This window comes from Alexandromys fortis, unplaced genomic scaffold, assembly GCF_014885135.2.
Source record: "Alexandromys fortis isolate MF-2015 unplaced genomic scaffold, M_Fortis_MF-2015_v1.1 scaffold_23, whole genome shotgun sequence".
Classification (NCBI taxonomy): Eukaryota; Metazoa; Chordata; class Mammalia; order Rodentia; family Cricetidae; genus Alexandromys; species Alexandromys fortis.
In genome coordinates, this window is record NW_026067907.1 from 7,564,401 (window position 1) to 7,580,408 (window position 16,008).

The window sequence follows — 16,008 nt, forward strand, 5'->3', positions numbered from 1 at the left end:
CTGGAGCTAGCTCTTGTAGATCAGGCTGGCCTAGAACTCATAGAGATCCACCTGCCTCTGCCTCCCAACTGCTGGGAATAAAGGTGTGCACCACCACACCTGGCTCTACTAATGCTATTTTTAAAGCCCATTAATCTTGAGAGAAATTCTACCGAAGTGAAAACATTGTCATGGCTAATTCAGTAATGGCAGGAATGCCCCTACTGCACTCCCCACCAGATCTTTTACATAAAGAATGTGTGTGTGGTCACCTACTGTAAACTCGGGCAGGCTTGGTGACTGCTCAACTTATATTCCCACTCTTTTCAAGTGTGATCCACATAGTAAGCAGCATATTTTAAAAATTCATCACATTTGTGATACTGAAAGGTCCCATTCCAAGTTCTTCATGTATGTTCTGTGATATCGCCTTTAGTTTTTTAGTTCTTAAAAAAATAAAATTACTTCTCTCAAGTTTATTGTTTTTTCAGATTTTTTTTTTAATATTTTGTTGTCCTGACCCACAGCTCCCTTGTGTATTTTGGTTTCATGACATGGTTGAGAAATAAACCAAATAAAGAAATAAAAAGACAAAAAAGACAAATCCAATAAAGCAATGGCCATTTTCCTGGGCCTGCCGAGAGCAGGGTGAGGTGGAAGGTCCCAGCTGGTAGGTAGAGTTTGGCACACCAGTGCAGCAAACCATGCAGGCTGCAGCTCCCCACAGATGGAGTGTTAAGGTAAGTGCAATTGGGTTGTGTGGGTTTCTGGTGTGGGAAGAAGCTCTGCCTCTGGTCCAGTAGGGCCCACACTCTTTCTCTTTAGCTTAGCTGAAGACCTGCTTTCTTGCCCTGGAGGTAAATTCTCATCTCTTTCTTTTTTATTGGCCTGCAATAGGAAATCAAATTAGGCAGGTGAGAAAGAAGTTATGAAAGAAGTATCAAGCAGGCAATAAATAAACAAAACAAATCAAAATTTAAGTGTAGGATTCGTCCAAGATGACATATGCTGTCTTCTGAGTGATGGTTTTCATGAAGAAAGTGGATGAATAACTTGCAGGAGAAGGTGTTCCTATATCTTCCTCCTAGTGGTTCACCTTCCTCCATAACAGAGAATGTAGTTGAAGAGTAAATATGACTACACTGGTTAAATATAATGATTGCAAAAATCCAGATACTTCAATCAATTCTTGCACAGAATTTAAGAAATTATTTTCCCCAAGTTTGTTTCCACTATTTGATGAGCGAAGTCTGTGACTAAGACATTGCTCAGTTTTCTTACTGTCTTCTCCATGGCTATATGGATGCTGCTGATAATCTTTGGAGGAGGGCTTCTCTCCTTCCTCTGCTGCTCCCAGCTCTGCCCTTTGTACATGGGCTTGTTTGTACTGAATCAGGCATGGACTGCCCCAGTTCCATTTCCCCACATGGTCTCAGTTTCTAGAGCAGTCCAAGAAGAGGTGTGGATAACAGAATCTCATCAAATCACTCAGCAGCGCTATAGGCTTCCCAGTCTCCAAGTGGGGGGACAAGCAAATATGCTGAGCCCCCAGAGTCTCCAGGCCCAACCACAGAGCATCAGTGACGGCAATAGCAATGGCGATGGGAGCATAAACAGCAGCAGCAGGAGCAGCAGCAGCAGGAGCAGCAGCAGGAGCAGGAGCAGCAGCAGCAGCAGGAGCAGCAGCAGCAGCAGGAGCAGCAGCAGGAGCAGCAGCAGCAGCAGGAGCAGCAGCAAGAGCAGCAGCAGCAGGAGCAGCAGGAGCAGCAGCAGCAGGAGCAGCAGGAGCAGCAAGAGCAGCAGGAGCAGCAGCAGCAGGAGCAGCAGCAGCAGCAGCAGGAACAGCAGGAGCAGCAGCAGCAGCAGCAGGAGCAGCAGCAGGAGCAGCAGGAACAGCAGGAGCAGCAGCAGGAGCAGCAGGAGCAGCAGCAGGAACAGCAGGAGCAGCAGCAGGAGCAGCAGCAGCAGCAGCAGCAGGAGCAGCAGCAGCAGCAACAGGAGCAGCAGCAGCAGGAGCAGGAGCAGCAGCAGGAGCAGCAAGAGCAGCAGCAGCAGCAGGAGCAGCAGCAGGAGCAGTGTCAGCAACAGTACCAGCATCAACAACAGCAACAGTGTCAACAGCAGTAACAACAACAACATTGAGAGAAGTACCAACGTCAACAGTGGCAATAATAAAAGTGACTGCAGTGACAGCAGCAGCAAGAACAGCAGCAGCAGCAGCAGCAACAGTGAAAGCAGCAACAGCAACAGTAACAGTAGCAGCAACAACAGAAATAGTAACAGTAAGAACAGTAACAGCAGCAGTACCAACAGCAGCAACAAGAACGGTAACTTCAGTAACAGCAACAGTTACATCAACAGCTGCAGCAAGAACAGCAACAAGAACAACAGCAATAGTGACAGCAGGAACGAGAACAGTAACTGCAGCAATAGTTTTAGTAGCAGCAAGAATAGTAACAACAGCAACAGTGACAGCTACAGCAAGAATAGTAACTACAGCAACAGTGACAGCAGCAACAAAAACAGTAACAGCAGCAACAAGAACACTAACAGTAGTAACAGTGACAGTTACAGTGACAGCGGGAATAGCAACAGTGACAGCGGCAGCAGGAATAGTAACAGCAGAAACAGTAACAGTGACAGCAACAACAGTGACAACAACATCAGGAACAGTAACAACACCATCAACAATGAAGGCAGCAGCAAAAACCATAACAGCAGCAATAAGAATAATAACTGCAGCAACAGAAACAGCGATAGCAGTGACAGCAGCAAGAACAGCAGCTGCAGCAACAGTAACATTGGTAGTATCAGCAACAGTGACAGCATCAGCAAGAACAGTAACAGTAGCAGCAATGACAGCAGCAAGAACAGTAACTGCAGCAATCGTGACGGAGACAGCAGCAACAACACCAACAGCAACACCACCAACAGTGAAGGCAGCAGCAAGAACAGCAACAGCAGCATTAAGAATAACTACGGCTATAGCAACAGTGACAGCAGTAACAGCAACAGTGACAGCAACAGCAAGAATAGCAACAGCAGCAACAGCAACAGAATCAACAGCAACAATGCCATTAGCCATAACAACAGCAACAGGGACAGCAGTAATGCCAACAGTAACAGCCACAACAGCAACAGTGACAGTAGCAACAAGAACAATAGCAGCAGCAATAGTGACAACAGCAACAAGAAGAGTAACAGCAACAGCAACAGTAATAGCAGCAGCAAGAGCAGTAACTACAGTAACAGCGACAGTTACAGCGACAGCAACAACAGCAGCAGTGAGAGCAGCAATAGAAACAGTGACAGCAGCAACAAGAACAGAAACTGCATCACCAGTGACAAAAGCAACAGGAACAGTAACTGTAGCAGCAACAGAAACAGCAGCAGTAAAAACAGTAACAGCAGCAATAGCAACAGTAGCAGTACCAAGAGTACCTGCAGCAACAACAGTAAGTTCTGCAACAACAGCAGCAGCAGTAAGAGCAACAGTAAGAGCAGCAATAGCAACAGTAAGAGCAGCAGCAATGACAGAATCAATAGCAACAATGGCAGCAGTAACAGTGATAGCATCAACAGAAACAGTAACATCAACAGTAACAGAAGTAACTGCAATAGTTCCAGCAGCAGCAAGAATAATAACAGCAGCAACAATGATGGCAGCAACAAGAGCAGTGACAGCAGCAGCAGCAACAGTGAGAGTAGCAACAGCAACTACAGTAGAAACAGCAGCAGCAGCAAGAACAGTAATGGCATTACCAGTAACAGCAGCAACAGTGACAGCAGCAACAGCAGAAATAGCAGCAGCAGTGTCAGCAACAGTACCAGCATCAACAACAGCAACAGTGTCAACAGCAGTAACAACAACCACAACATTGAAAGAAGTACCAACGTCAACAGTGGCAATAATACCAGCATTGAGAGCAGCAGTGTCAGCAACAGCATAGACAACAGCAGTAACCACAACAGCAGTAACACCAACAACTGCATTGATAGCAGTGCCAACACTGATGGTAACAGCAGCAGCAATAGTAAAAACAATAGCAGGAGGAGTTGCAAAAATGGCAAAGACAGCATCTGCAGCATCATCATCAACAGCAGCAGCAATGATAGTAGTGATAACAACAGGGACAGCAGCAGCACCATCAATAGTAGCACCAGTGGCAGTGTCACCAGAGAAAGCAACGATCACAGCCCTAAGGACAGTAGCAACAGCAACAATAAGAGCAACAGAACTGATGGTAGCATGAAGAACACTAGGAGCAGCACTGACAACAATAACAGTACCAGTGACCACAGGAATGACCACAGCAAAAGAAGCAAGGATGGCAACAACAGCGCTACAAAAGATGACAGCCACAGCAACAATAATAGCAGCAACATTAAGAACACCATAAACAATAGCCACTGCATAAAATGTCACAGCAGCTTCAGCAACAGTAGAAGCAACATTAACGTGAGTGACAGCAGCAACAATAGCAGCATAAAGAGCAGCTATAACAACAAAAAGGAAAATAATAGCAACAAACACATTAATGTCAACTGTAACTGCAACAACAGTAACAGCAGCAACAAGAATAATTACTACAGTAACAGTAACAACAGTAACAGCAGCAGTAAGAGCAGCAACAGAACCAGTAACAGCAGCAGCAATAAAAATAATAACTGCAGCAACAGTAACAGTGACAGCAGCAACAGCAACAGTGATAGCAGCAGCAAAAACAGCAACTGCAGCAACAGTAACAGTGACAGCAGCAGCAAGACGAGTAACTGCAGTAATAGTGACAGTTACTGTGACAGTGACAACAGCAACAGTGACAGCAGCAGCAAGAACAGAAACAGCAGCAACAGCAACAGAATCAACAGCAACGATGACATTAGCCATAACAACAGCAACAGGGACAGCAGTAATGCCAATAGTAAGAACCACAACAGCAACAGTGACAGCAGTAATGCCAACAGTAACAACCACAAAAGCAACAGTGACAGCAGTAAGAAGAAGAGTAACAGCAACAGCAATAGCAACAGTGGCAGCAGCAACAGCAACAGTAACTGCAGCAGCAACAACAGAAACAGCAGCAGTAACAGTAACAGCAGCAAGAGCAATAGTAACTGCAGCAACAATAACAGAAACAGCAGCAGCAACAGTAACAGCAACAACAGCAATAATAACAGTGACAGAAGCAAAACCAACAGTAACAGCAGCAGCAGCAACAAGAATAGTAACAGAGGCCACAGCAACAGTCACAGTAGCAGCAAGAGCAATGACAGAAGCAATAGTGACTGGAGCAACAGCAACAGTAACAACAGTAATAGTGACAGCAGCAGCAAGAACATTAACTGTATAACCAGCAGCAGCAACAACAGTGATAGCAGCAAAAGCAACAGTAACTTCAGCAGCAACAACAGAAACAGCAACAGTAAGAACAGTAACATTAGCAACACCAAGAGTAAATGTAGCAATAACAGTAAGTACAACAACAACAGCAGCAGCAATAGCAACAGTGACAGCAGCAGTAAGAATAGTAACTGCAGCAACAGCAACGGAATTAACAGCATCAACAGCAGCAGTAATAGTGACAGCAGCAAAACCAACAGTGACAGCAACAAGAACAGTAACAGCAGCAACAGCAACAGTAACAGTAGCAGCAACAACAGCAACAGCAACAGTAAGCACAGTAACAACAGCAACAGTAGCAGCACCAAGAGTAATTGCAACAATAGTAAGTGCATAAATAGAAAGAGAAGTAAGAACAGTAACAGCAGCAACAGCAACAATGACAGTAGTGACAGCAACAGTAACAGCAGCAGTAGCAACAATGACAGCAGCAACAGAAACAGTAACTGCAGTAACAGCAACAGAATCAACAGCAACAATGACAGTAGCAACAGCAACAGTGACAACAGTAAAAACAATAGTAATAGAAGCAACAGGAACAGTCACAGGAGCAGCAATAGCAGTAACAGCAGCAGTAGCAACAATGACAGCATCAACAAGAACAGCAACAAGAACAGTAATGACAGCAACAGTGACAGCAGCAACAAGAACAGTAACAGCAGCAACAGTGACAGCTACAGCAAGACTAGTAACTACAGCAACAATGTCAGCAGCAACAAGAATAGTAACAGTAGTAACAGTGACAGCAGGAACAGCAACAGTGACAGCAGCAACAACAACAGTGACAACAACATCAGGAACAGTAACAACATCACCAACAACAGTGAAGGCAGCAGCAAAAACCAAAACAGCAGTAATAAGGATAATAACTGCAGCAACAGAAACAGTGACAACAGTGACAAGAGCAGCAATTGTGACAGTAGTAGCAAGAGCAGTAACCACAGTAACAGCGACAATTACATTGACAGCAACAACAGCAACAATAGAAACAGTGACAGCAGCAACAAAAACAGAAACTGCATCATCAGTGACAAAAACAATAGAAACAGTAACTGCAGCAGCAACAGAAACAGCAGCAGTAAGAGCAGTAACAGCAGCAATAGTAGCAGTAGCAATAGAAATAGTAGCAGTACCAAGAGTACCTGCAGCAACAACAGTAAGTTCTGCAACAACAACAGCAGCAACAGCAACAGTAGGAGCAGCAATAGCAACAGTGACAGCCGCAGCAAGAACAGTAACTGCAGCAGCAGCTACAGAATCAATAGCAACAATGACAGCAGCAACAGCAGCAGTAACAGTGATAGCAACAGCAAGAACAGTAACAGGAGCAACACCAACAATGACAGCAGCAACAGAACCACAAACAATAGTAACAGAAGTAACAGCAACAGTTCCAGCAGCAACAAGAATAATAACAGCACCAACAATGATAGCAGCAACAAGAGCAGTGATAGCAGCAGCAACAGTGAGAGTAGCAACAGCAACTGCAGCAGCAAGAACAATAACTGCATTGCTAGTAACAGCAGCAACAGTGATAGCAGAAACTGCAACTGCAGCAGCAAGAACAGTAACTGCAGCAACAACAGAATCAACAGTAATGATGACATTAGCCATATCAACAGCAACAGTGACAGCAGTAATGCCAATAGTAACAGCCACAACAGCAACAGTGACAACAGTAATGCCAACAGTAACAGCCACAACAGCAATGGTGACAGTAGCAACAAGAACAGTGGCAGCAGTAACAGTGACAACAGCAAAAAGAAGAGTAACAGTAGCAGCAAGAACAGTAACAACAAGAATAGCAACAGAATCAACAGCAACAGTGACAGCAGCAACTACAGTGGTAACAGTGACAGCCACAACAAGAACAGCAGCTGCAGCAACACCAATAGTAACAGCAGCAGAGCCACCAAAGAGCAGGCCCCCATTCAGCTCCCACAAATTACCAACAAGAGGAAATGCCTGTTTCAGGTTCCCATATCTGGTTTTGTCACAGATCCTGGGAGTTCAGTTTATGTGGCATTTCTCACCTCAGAAAACATCATGGGGTCAGAAAAAACACTTGGTGTCCCATGGCTGCCAGCATATGACATCCAGCTCAGTTGAGGCTTGTGCCCTCAACAGCAATTCCAGGAAAAGCCTCAGACCCCTGCACTTCAGCAGCATGCTGCCCTAGGACCAGGTGTGTGACACAATTTTCTCTGCTTTTATCAAGTGGACAACTTTCCCCTTCATATCTAAAGAAAGCCCTTTGCATAAGAGTTTCTCTTTGGTACAATGTCTGAGCTGTCAGCATCACTGCTCTTATACTCTGGGTCACAATCAAGTGATAGAGAGGTCGTGTGAACACAAGCACAGTTGTAGGGCCCAGCCCTCCAGGCTCTGTAGAGACCACACAGACACCACCCAGGAGCAGACCATCCAAGGAGAAATACCTAACCCTCTAACCATTATAAATAGGATCACCTGATGTCCCTTAGCCCAGCACACACCCGTACCATTTCACCAAGACTCTCCTAGACAAATGTCAGCCAATCAGGGGTCCTGAACCTTAGGAATCCCCTCACCCCAACCTCTACTATGATAAAACCCCACCCCAACTAGGCTCATGGTGATCCAGCCTCATGGCTGTGTTGGATGGATGGATGGAACATCCAAGCTTGATCTTGCCTTTTGCTTTTGCGTACACGGGCAGACTCCGTGGTGGTTTGGTGGACCCCACGATCTGTGCATAACACACTGAGACCCTGGCAGCCCAACAGGTAACTGAGATGTGTGCTCAGGGACTGATGGGCGGGTGGCATTTACAGTGTGGATACGCCAGGTGGAGGAAAAGAGTCATGAGCATGACGGAGACAAACATGCAACATTTTATCAAGTCACCAAGAGAAGTGTGCAACGGGAAAGAATGTATACATATGAATTTCTTCCTTTGTATGTCTGTGTATTTATGTTGCATTTACCCAAATTGTAGAATGGATACTTTTCTATGTTTTGGTTTTTTTTTTCTTCCCAATAACAACTTATTTTTTGAGATCTTTTCTTAGCGGTGGATATAAAGCTGTCTCACTTTTTAAGAAGTGGCTATATAGTACTTTGTTGTATGGGAGATAATAATTTATTCAACTGGATTCCCAACTGAAGGGCGTTTAGGTTGCTTTTAATCCTTTGTTGCATTAGAAGATGCTTTAACGATTGGTCCTCGCCACACATTTCACACATCTGAGTTTCAAGAGGTGGCGACCGGGTGAAAGGCAGACAGGTATCACCCTGTTCCTAGGGTGGGGCTGACTGTCATGGAGGTTTCAGTGAATGGTTCACAGCTGCATGGGTGCTGTTGGGTCCCGAGTCTTCTTCCCCAGCACAGTGCGTTCCAGCTGGTTTGACCTCTGATGACCCAGAGGGATGCCAGTGCCGCCTCAGCTCACATTCTTCTGGTTGTGAGTGAGGTGGAGGGACTTTCCTTTCTGCTGAGTCAGCTGCCCCTGCCCTTCCTGTCTCCTGTTTTTGGGCAGCTGTTCTCATGGAATTGTAAGAGCTCTCCACATATGTTCAGAAAGCCAGCTCTTTGTATAGAATAAACACTTTATTCAGGTTTCCCAGTGTTTCAGATTAACTTTGAATTTTTGTGAATACAGACAGACTAATATTTCTCCTGTGGGCCATATCCTTCCTTCCTTCCTTCCTTCCTTCCTTCCTTCCTTCCTTCCTTCCTTCCTTCCTTCCTTCCTTCCTCTCCTCTTTCTTTCTTTCCTTCTATCTTCTTCTTCTTCTTCTTCTTCTTCTTCTTCTTCTTCTTCTTCTTCTTCTTCTTCTTCTTCTTCTTCTTCTTCTTCTTCTTCTTCTTCTTCTTCTTCTCTTCCTCCTCCTCCTCCTCCTCCTCCTCCTCCTCCTCCTCCTCCTCTTCTTCTTCTTCCTCTCTCTCTCTCTCTCTCTCTCTCTCTCTCTCTCTCTCTCTCTCGGCATATTTAGACAGACCTCACCTATTATGCAGGTGTGAACTATAACCAATCCTCCCACAGTGTTTTCACTAATTCTTTTCTCTTCTTGATATCTAACACTTTGATGTAGCTTGCCTTGATCACATGTTATGAGATCTGGGGTCAACCTAATCTTTCTTTCCAGTTGGATCCAGACTTTCCTAACTGTCTATGGAGGAGTTCATTCAGGGAGCCCAAGTACCTACCTCTGCATGTTCTCAGCATCCTCAATGGTCTCAGGCAGAGCCTTCCCTTTGGTCTCAGGCAGCAACAGCACAAGTCCCCCAGCAATAAGGCCAGCTACAGCTGAAACACAGGTGTGAATTGCATCAAAACCCAGGAAGGCAATCTCTGTAATTAGGGCTCCCCTTGTTCCTCTTTCTCTTTTGGGGAGTATTTTTTCCCATTCTTATTTATAGACTCGCTTGCCATCTTTAAAACCCTATTTTCCATCATAAATAAGGTTCCCAATGCCAAACACCATTGGGTTACAATTCCTTTTAGGGAAATGAAATACTTAACATTTCGAGTCAAGGCTATTCTAGGCTACTGGACATCGCCACAGTGTTAAGAAATTTCAGAGTTAGAAAATAACTCCCCCCAAACCCTAGCCATGCGAAGAAGAATGTAACTGCCAATAGAAAAATGTTCAGTGTTGGGAGCAAGAGAGAAACTTGGACCATTGCTAGCTAACAAGAATAATTGTATCAAGACTGGCAAGATGGCTCAGTGGGTTAAGCTGCTTTCTGCTAAGCTTGAGGATATGAGTTCAATCCCCAGGAGCCACCCATGTGGAGGAAGGAGAGAACTGAACTCCACATGTTGCACCTTGGCACCTTTTACACACACGCACACACACACAAAATGAATATAATTAAGTAGTCCTTTTAATAAAGGAAGAATGCATTGCGTGTTACTGCATATGTAATACTATCACAAAAACATAGTGAAGCCATTTAGTTCAAGTTCAGATGTTCAGAGCTGAGAGTCTCATGGTACTCACCTGTAATGATTGCCTCTGGGAGACTAAGGGGAGAAGATTGTAAATTCAAGGGCAGTATGACCTACGAAATGAGGCTCTGTCTTTGACCTGTCTAATTAAAAAGACTGAACATTTTATTTTAGGCATATGGGTGTTTTGTCTGCATATATCTCTGTGCACCATATGTGTGCAGTGCTGCTGAGCCCACAAGAGGGCATTGGCTTCTCTGGACAGTTGGTAGCTGCTGTCTGGCTCCTGGGAACCAAATCTTGGTCCACCGTGAGAGCAGTCAGTACCCCAAGCCACTGAATATTCACTGAGCCCCTTGGTTAACTTTTATTGTAAACTTGGAACAACCCAGAGTCACTCGGGAAGAGGGAACCTCATTTGAGTAACTGCCTACAGCCGATTGGCCTGTGGCTACATCTGTGAGATCAATTGATGCTCTTGATTGCTAATCGTTGCAGGAGGTCCCAGCCCACTGTGGGCGGTACCATTCCTAAGCAGGTGGGCCTGGGCTAAGGTATCAAGGAAGCCAGAGAATGAGCCAGGAAGCAAAGTTCCAGCGCTGACTTCCCCCAGAAGTGTAAGTCAAATAAGTCCTTTTCTCCCTTAAATTGTGTTGGGTCAGAGAGTTTTTAATCACAGCACTGGAAGGTAATCCAGAACAGTCTCATTCCCTCCCACCTCCCGTATAACTTAGTGGTAGAGGGCTTGCTGAGCATGTGGGGTTCCATTTCCCCAGCATAGAAAATAACATGGGCCCAACTCAGGGTAGAATGTATGACTGGACACGGCCACTTGGCTTCTTTGGTTCCTTTGTTTCAGTCTCTGGTTATAATATCAATACCAACCATATTAATATTTTGTCATCTTTAAATTCATATTGGAGATATAAAACTTTTAGGGGTGTGCTTTGATGTTTTTTCCTGTAACAGAGCCTAGGAAATGGGGTGCTAGTTCTTCACTATTTTGGGGTTTCAAAGAACTGCATGCTGGATGCCATTTATCTTTAGAAACAGCAGAAACGGACCCATGGGCATCTGAGTCTGACTCGGACTCCTGACTGGTCTGAGGACCTGAGAGTACTCTGACGTTCTGTCCTTTGTCAAGTGACATCATCCACTTCATATACTGTGGTATGAACGAACTGTGGACATGACAGAGTGTTAACGTCTCTGAATCTCCCCCAATCTCTCAGCGTGATCCGTAGTGTAATGAGAAACAAATGTAAGCAACACTCAGCTACTTCAGCTGAGGCAGAGTTCCTTCCTTCTACAGGGTTTCTGGGCCTAGAAGTCAGGGAGTTCCTTCCCTCTACAGGATTTCTCTGCCTAGATGTCAGGGAGTTCCTTCCCTCTACAGGGTTTCTCTGCCTAGATGTCAGGGAGTTCATCTTGACATAACCTAGATTGGGGAAGAGACTCTCAGAGTGGGTTTTTCTACACTGGGTTGGGCTGCAGAGGAGTTGAAAAATCGTGTGAGTGTAAACAAGCAAGTGAGTGTGCTGTGTTCCTTTGTCTTAGTCCCGATTGCCTGAGGAAATGTGACAGAGCCTTAAAGTTACTCCCTGACTCCCGACAGTGTGGATGGTGACCTGGAATTGTAAGCTAAGATAAATCCCTTTCTTCTTTATATCACTTTTTGTCAATGTTTTTTTGTCATAGCAGCAGAGATGAAACCAGGTCAGTAGCCCAGGTCCTCCTGCACCTGCTTCCCCAGTGCTGGGTTCACAGGAGTGCCTGCCACACCTCTCTACTCCTAGTCTCTGGAAAGGGTGAAGTTCAAAGAATAGTAGGTCACAGATTAGCATTTATCCTGCAAGGATCAGCCTGGCTGACCAGGATAGCATTACTCGCTTTCCTGTGGTCCTTATCTGTTTTGTCCTGATGTTGTGGATGGAACCAGGGCTTTGCCCATGCTAAGCAAATACAGTGCCACTGGGCCACCCCCAGCCTTCCAGTGGGCTCTTAGCCAGTACTCTTAGGCTTCTTAGATGAAATAGCTATGAGAGAGAGAGAGAGAGAGAGAGAGAGAGAGAGAGAGAGAGAGAGAGAGAGAGAGAGAGAGAGAGAGAGAGAGAGAAGGGGTGGTTGCAGAAACATGAAGCCTGTGTTTGCTGTCCAGAAATGTCCTGCTGACCCCTTAGACACCACCTACCAAGGGTCAGGATCTCTAAATCCTGCCTGGGGAGAAAGAGTTGGGGTATGGTGGGCACTTTCTGAGGAGGAAGGAGGCTCCGGGACAGGCCTCCTTAGCCAGTGTTTGGGAGTCAGAGATTTGGGGCATATGTCCCCTGTCTGTGGGCCTGGTAGCTCTGGTGATCCCAGGGGAAAGAGCCCTGGTGTTATCAGCGTTGGCCATCTTGCTAGCATGATGGGATGTGGAGGAACTCATTGGGTCTGTTTTGATGGAAAATTATAGCAACAGCTTGAAACATTCATTGGCAGGTCTTCTGGCAAGGGAAGGAACGGACCAGGGTAAGTGGAGGGGGCAGAATTCAGCTCCAAGAGAGCAGTGTTGGGTGCATGGAGTCCAGGGGAGAAGTCAGTGTGGTGTGTTCTGGGGAAAGGGTGGTTTTAATGAAGTCTGAAAGGCTCTCTGCAGATCTGAAAGCAAACAGAAGCGGTGCCCTGAGTTACCCTGGGCACTCCAGTTACCCTGGGCAGGTGAACAGAAGCCTGAGTCTGTGTCCACAGTCATCCCTGCAGGAGACACAGACAAGCAGGGCCCGCTAAGCTGCAGTTGGGCCAAGGGCAGTGCCAGTGATTGGATGGTGACGCCCAGGGTCTTTCAGATTCTGTGATCAGCAGCTGATAGAGGCCAGCCTACTCTACCCACTAGCAAGGGGGGCTACAGAGCAGTTGGGTAATCCGTATGAGCTCCTGGCTCCCCTGGCAGTAGCAGAAGGGGCCGTGCCATGCCTCATCCTGAACTCTACCGGGAAAGGTGGGGTGGGGGCTCCGTCTTGCGGACACGTTTTTATTGGTTGTGAATTCCGTGTTATCTGGGTTTTGAAATTTTAACCGTCTTTGAAGTATGAAGTAAAAGTGCTTTGGGAATGAAGACAGCAAGGGTTCGTTCTTTTACAGATCTGAGAGGGATGAATGTCACCGGTCAGGGAGTTGGGGGTGCTTCAGGGAGATGTCTTTCTATCTCATCTTGTCTTCAGTTTATGCTTCTAAGGTATCAGTCCCATAGCCCAGTGTTAGTGCTGGCTTGGGAGCATTAAAATAATACTAATAATATTGCTGATCACTAGTAATTAAACCCACGGTGATTTCTCACCAAATACCACCAGTGGGAACTCCAGCCAGATGTCGGTGAGACGGTAGACCAGGAAAGGCGTGATGATGCCGCCAATGTCACACATGGAGGAGCAGACAAGGACGCCGAGATTCCTAGGTCACAGAAAACTGATTTAGTTCTCTAACTTCTGGTGGGGCAGCAGTCACCTCCCACTGCACCCCTAGATAATTCCTTTCCCCAACCATTAGATGTCTGAGAGCAGAAAAACATCGGTTCTGTTCATTTCCATATGCAGAAAGGACACGTGCACATACCCTCACCCATGGTTGGTTGTTTTTGTCTGCATTAGCCTTCAGACCAGAGAGGGAAGGATTTTTTTCTATCACGTGACACACCCACTCAGCTGCTCTGGTCACGTTCTGCATGGTAATCTTGCTCCTGTGCCCTGTGGCTTTGGGGACACTAAGTGTGAACCGCTGATTATACACTTGAGTGTGAACCGCTGATTGTATACTCCTGAGTGTGAACCGCTGATTGTATACCTGAGTGTGAATTGCTGATTGTATACCTGAGTGTGAATTGCTGATTGTATACCTGAGTGTGAACTGCTGGTTATACGCCTGAGTGTGAACTGCTGGTTATACGCCTGAGTGTGAACTGCTGGTTATACGCCTGAGTGTGAACTGCTGGTTATATGCCTGAGTGTGAACTGCTGGTTGTATGCCTGAGTGTGAACTGGTGGCTGCTGCCTTTGAACACCCACATGTCCCCCTGTGCTTTGAGAAGCCAGACTGTCTAGCCCAAAGCTATGCATTCCCACTCACCTGATGTACGTGGGGTACAGCTCAGCATTGACCAGGCAGACCATTTCGTAGGCCATGGTGATGCCCATTCTACCCAGGCACGCGACGGTGACTTTCAGCCACTGGAGATCTGAGGGGAAAGCCAGCACTCAGCCACTCTGCATGTGGTTCCAGAGGGGGCTTGTGAGGACAAACTCTACATTGCAGAATGAGACAGGGAAGCAAGAATAGTCCTCTACAGACATGAGGTAAATGCGGCAACCTCTGCAGGTCTGGATGCGCTAACCTTAGATGCAGTTCCAACGTTTTGCGTGTGCATGCATGTATGTGCGTGTGGATCAGAGGTGGATGTCATGTGTCCTCAATAAGCCCGTGCCTGCTATACAAGGCAGGACTGTTCCCTTGAACCCAGAGGTCACCAATCCTAGCAGTCTATCTGGTCACCTCACTCTAAGGAATCCTAGGTCTTTGCCTTTAAGTGCTGACATTTTTGTGGGTTCTGAATTCTGGTCCTCATGCAAGCACAGGAAGTGTTTTACCCATGGAGCAATCGCCCCAGCACAAATAGTTTCTCTCTCTCTCTTTTAAACGTGGAGCTGGAGAGATGGCTAAGAACACTTGCTGTTCTTACAAAGAAAGGCCCCAGGTTTGTTCCCTGCACCAGCATCATCCACAACTCCCTGCAACTCCAGCTCCAGGGAATCAGACACCCTCTATGCAGCCATATAGACACCCTACATACAGACACACATAAAGTACACACACACATATAAAACTCTTAAAGCAAATTTAAAAAGTGTAGCTTAGGTTCACAGCAAAATGAAGAAAGTACAAGTTTGCCACAGTTCCCCTGTCCACATACATACGGCCGCCCCCATTCACAATATTCTTCTCCACTAAAGAATCCGCACTGGTAAGTCGCGGTCACTGCTGACCCAAGGAGCTCTCAGTGGGTCTGGACACATGCCATTATGTCACGCAGAGTGTTTTTCCTCCCCTGAAAGTCCTCTGCCCGTGGCCCTTTCCCCTCTGCTCCTGGACAATCCTGATCTTTCTGTTGTCTCCAAGGTTTCATAACTTTATACTGTCATAGAGGTTGCCCCAGCTAGCCAGCAAAGTGAAGTGTGGGTATAATGGAAGTGATTACTGGCCTATGACAGCCTCAAATGAAGCTCCAGGTGGCTAAAAGAATTGTTTCATGGGCTTTTGCCTCTTTCCTCAAAGAAACATTTTATGAGGAAAGACAAAATAATCGCTGATGGTGTGAGAATTTTCTCATCTACAGTGAAGGATTAGACAGCGATCAAGGGAATCACTAGAACATTCTAGGGCAAGGCTTTGGTGCTGGGCCCAAGTTCTTCAAGCTGTCTGCTCTCTGAACTTACCGTCAGGGATAAAAACCGAAGCTAGACAGGCTGCTCCCGCCACCATATTTGATGCAGCCCAGGGATAGCGGCGACCAACCCGGTCTATGGTAAGGATGATAATGAAGGCAGCTGGGAATTCCACCAGGGCAGAGTAGAAGAAATCCAGGTAGACGTTGCCCCCCGCGAGGCCCATGTGCATGATGAGGCCCTGGTAGAGAACAGAGCTCGTGAACCTGAGCAGAAA

At 46.2% G+C, this 16,008-nt stretch overlaps 1 protein-coding gene across 1 annotated transcript in view; it reads right to left on the reverse strand.

Moving 5' to 3' along the window:
* Nucleotides 1-509: 509 nt before the first annotated feature.
* The window catches only part of Slc22a2 (solute carrier family 22 member 2), a 35,573-nt gene continuing 20,074 nt past the window's right edge, over nucleotides 510-16,008 (reverse strand). Inside the window, exons 7-11 of the mRNA XM_050135901.1 lie at nucleotides 15,783-15,997; nucleotides 14,419-14,527; nucleotides 13,634-13,746; nucleotides 9,570-9,669; nucleotides 510-867 (exon numbers count right to left, since the gene is read on the reverse strand). Of these exons, the coding sequence (XP_049991858.1) occupies nucleotides 801-867; nucleotides 9,570-9,669; nucleotides 13,634-13,746; nucleotides 14,419-14,527; nucleotides 15,783-15,997 (604 nt within the window). The 3' untranslated portion in view covers nucleotides 510-800. The remainder of the gene's footprint in view (nucleotides 868-9,569; nucleotides 9,670-13,633; nucleotides 13,747-14,418; nucleotides 14,528-15,782; nucleotides 15,998-16,008) is intronic.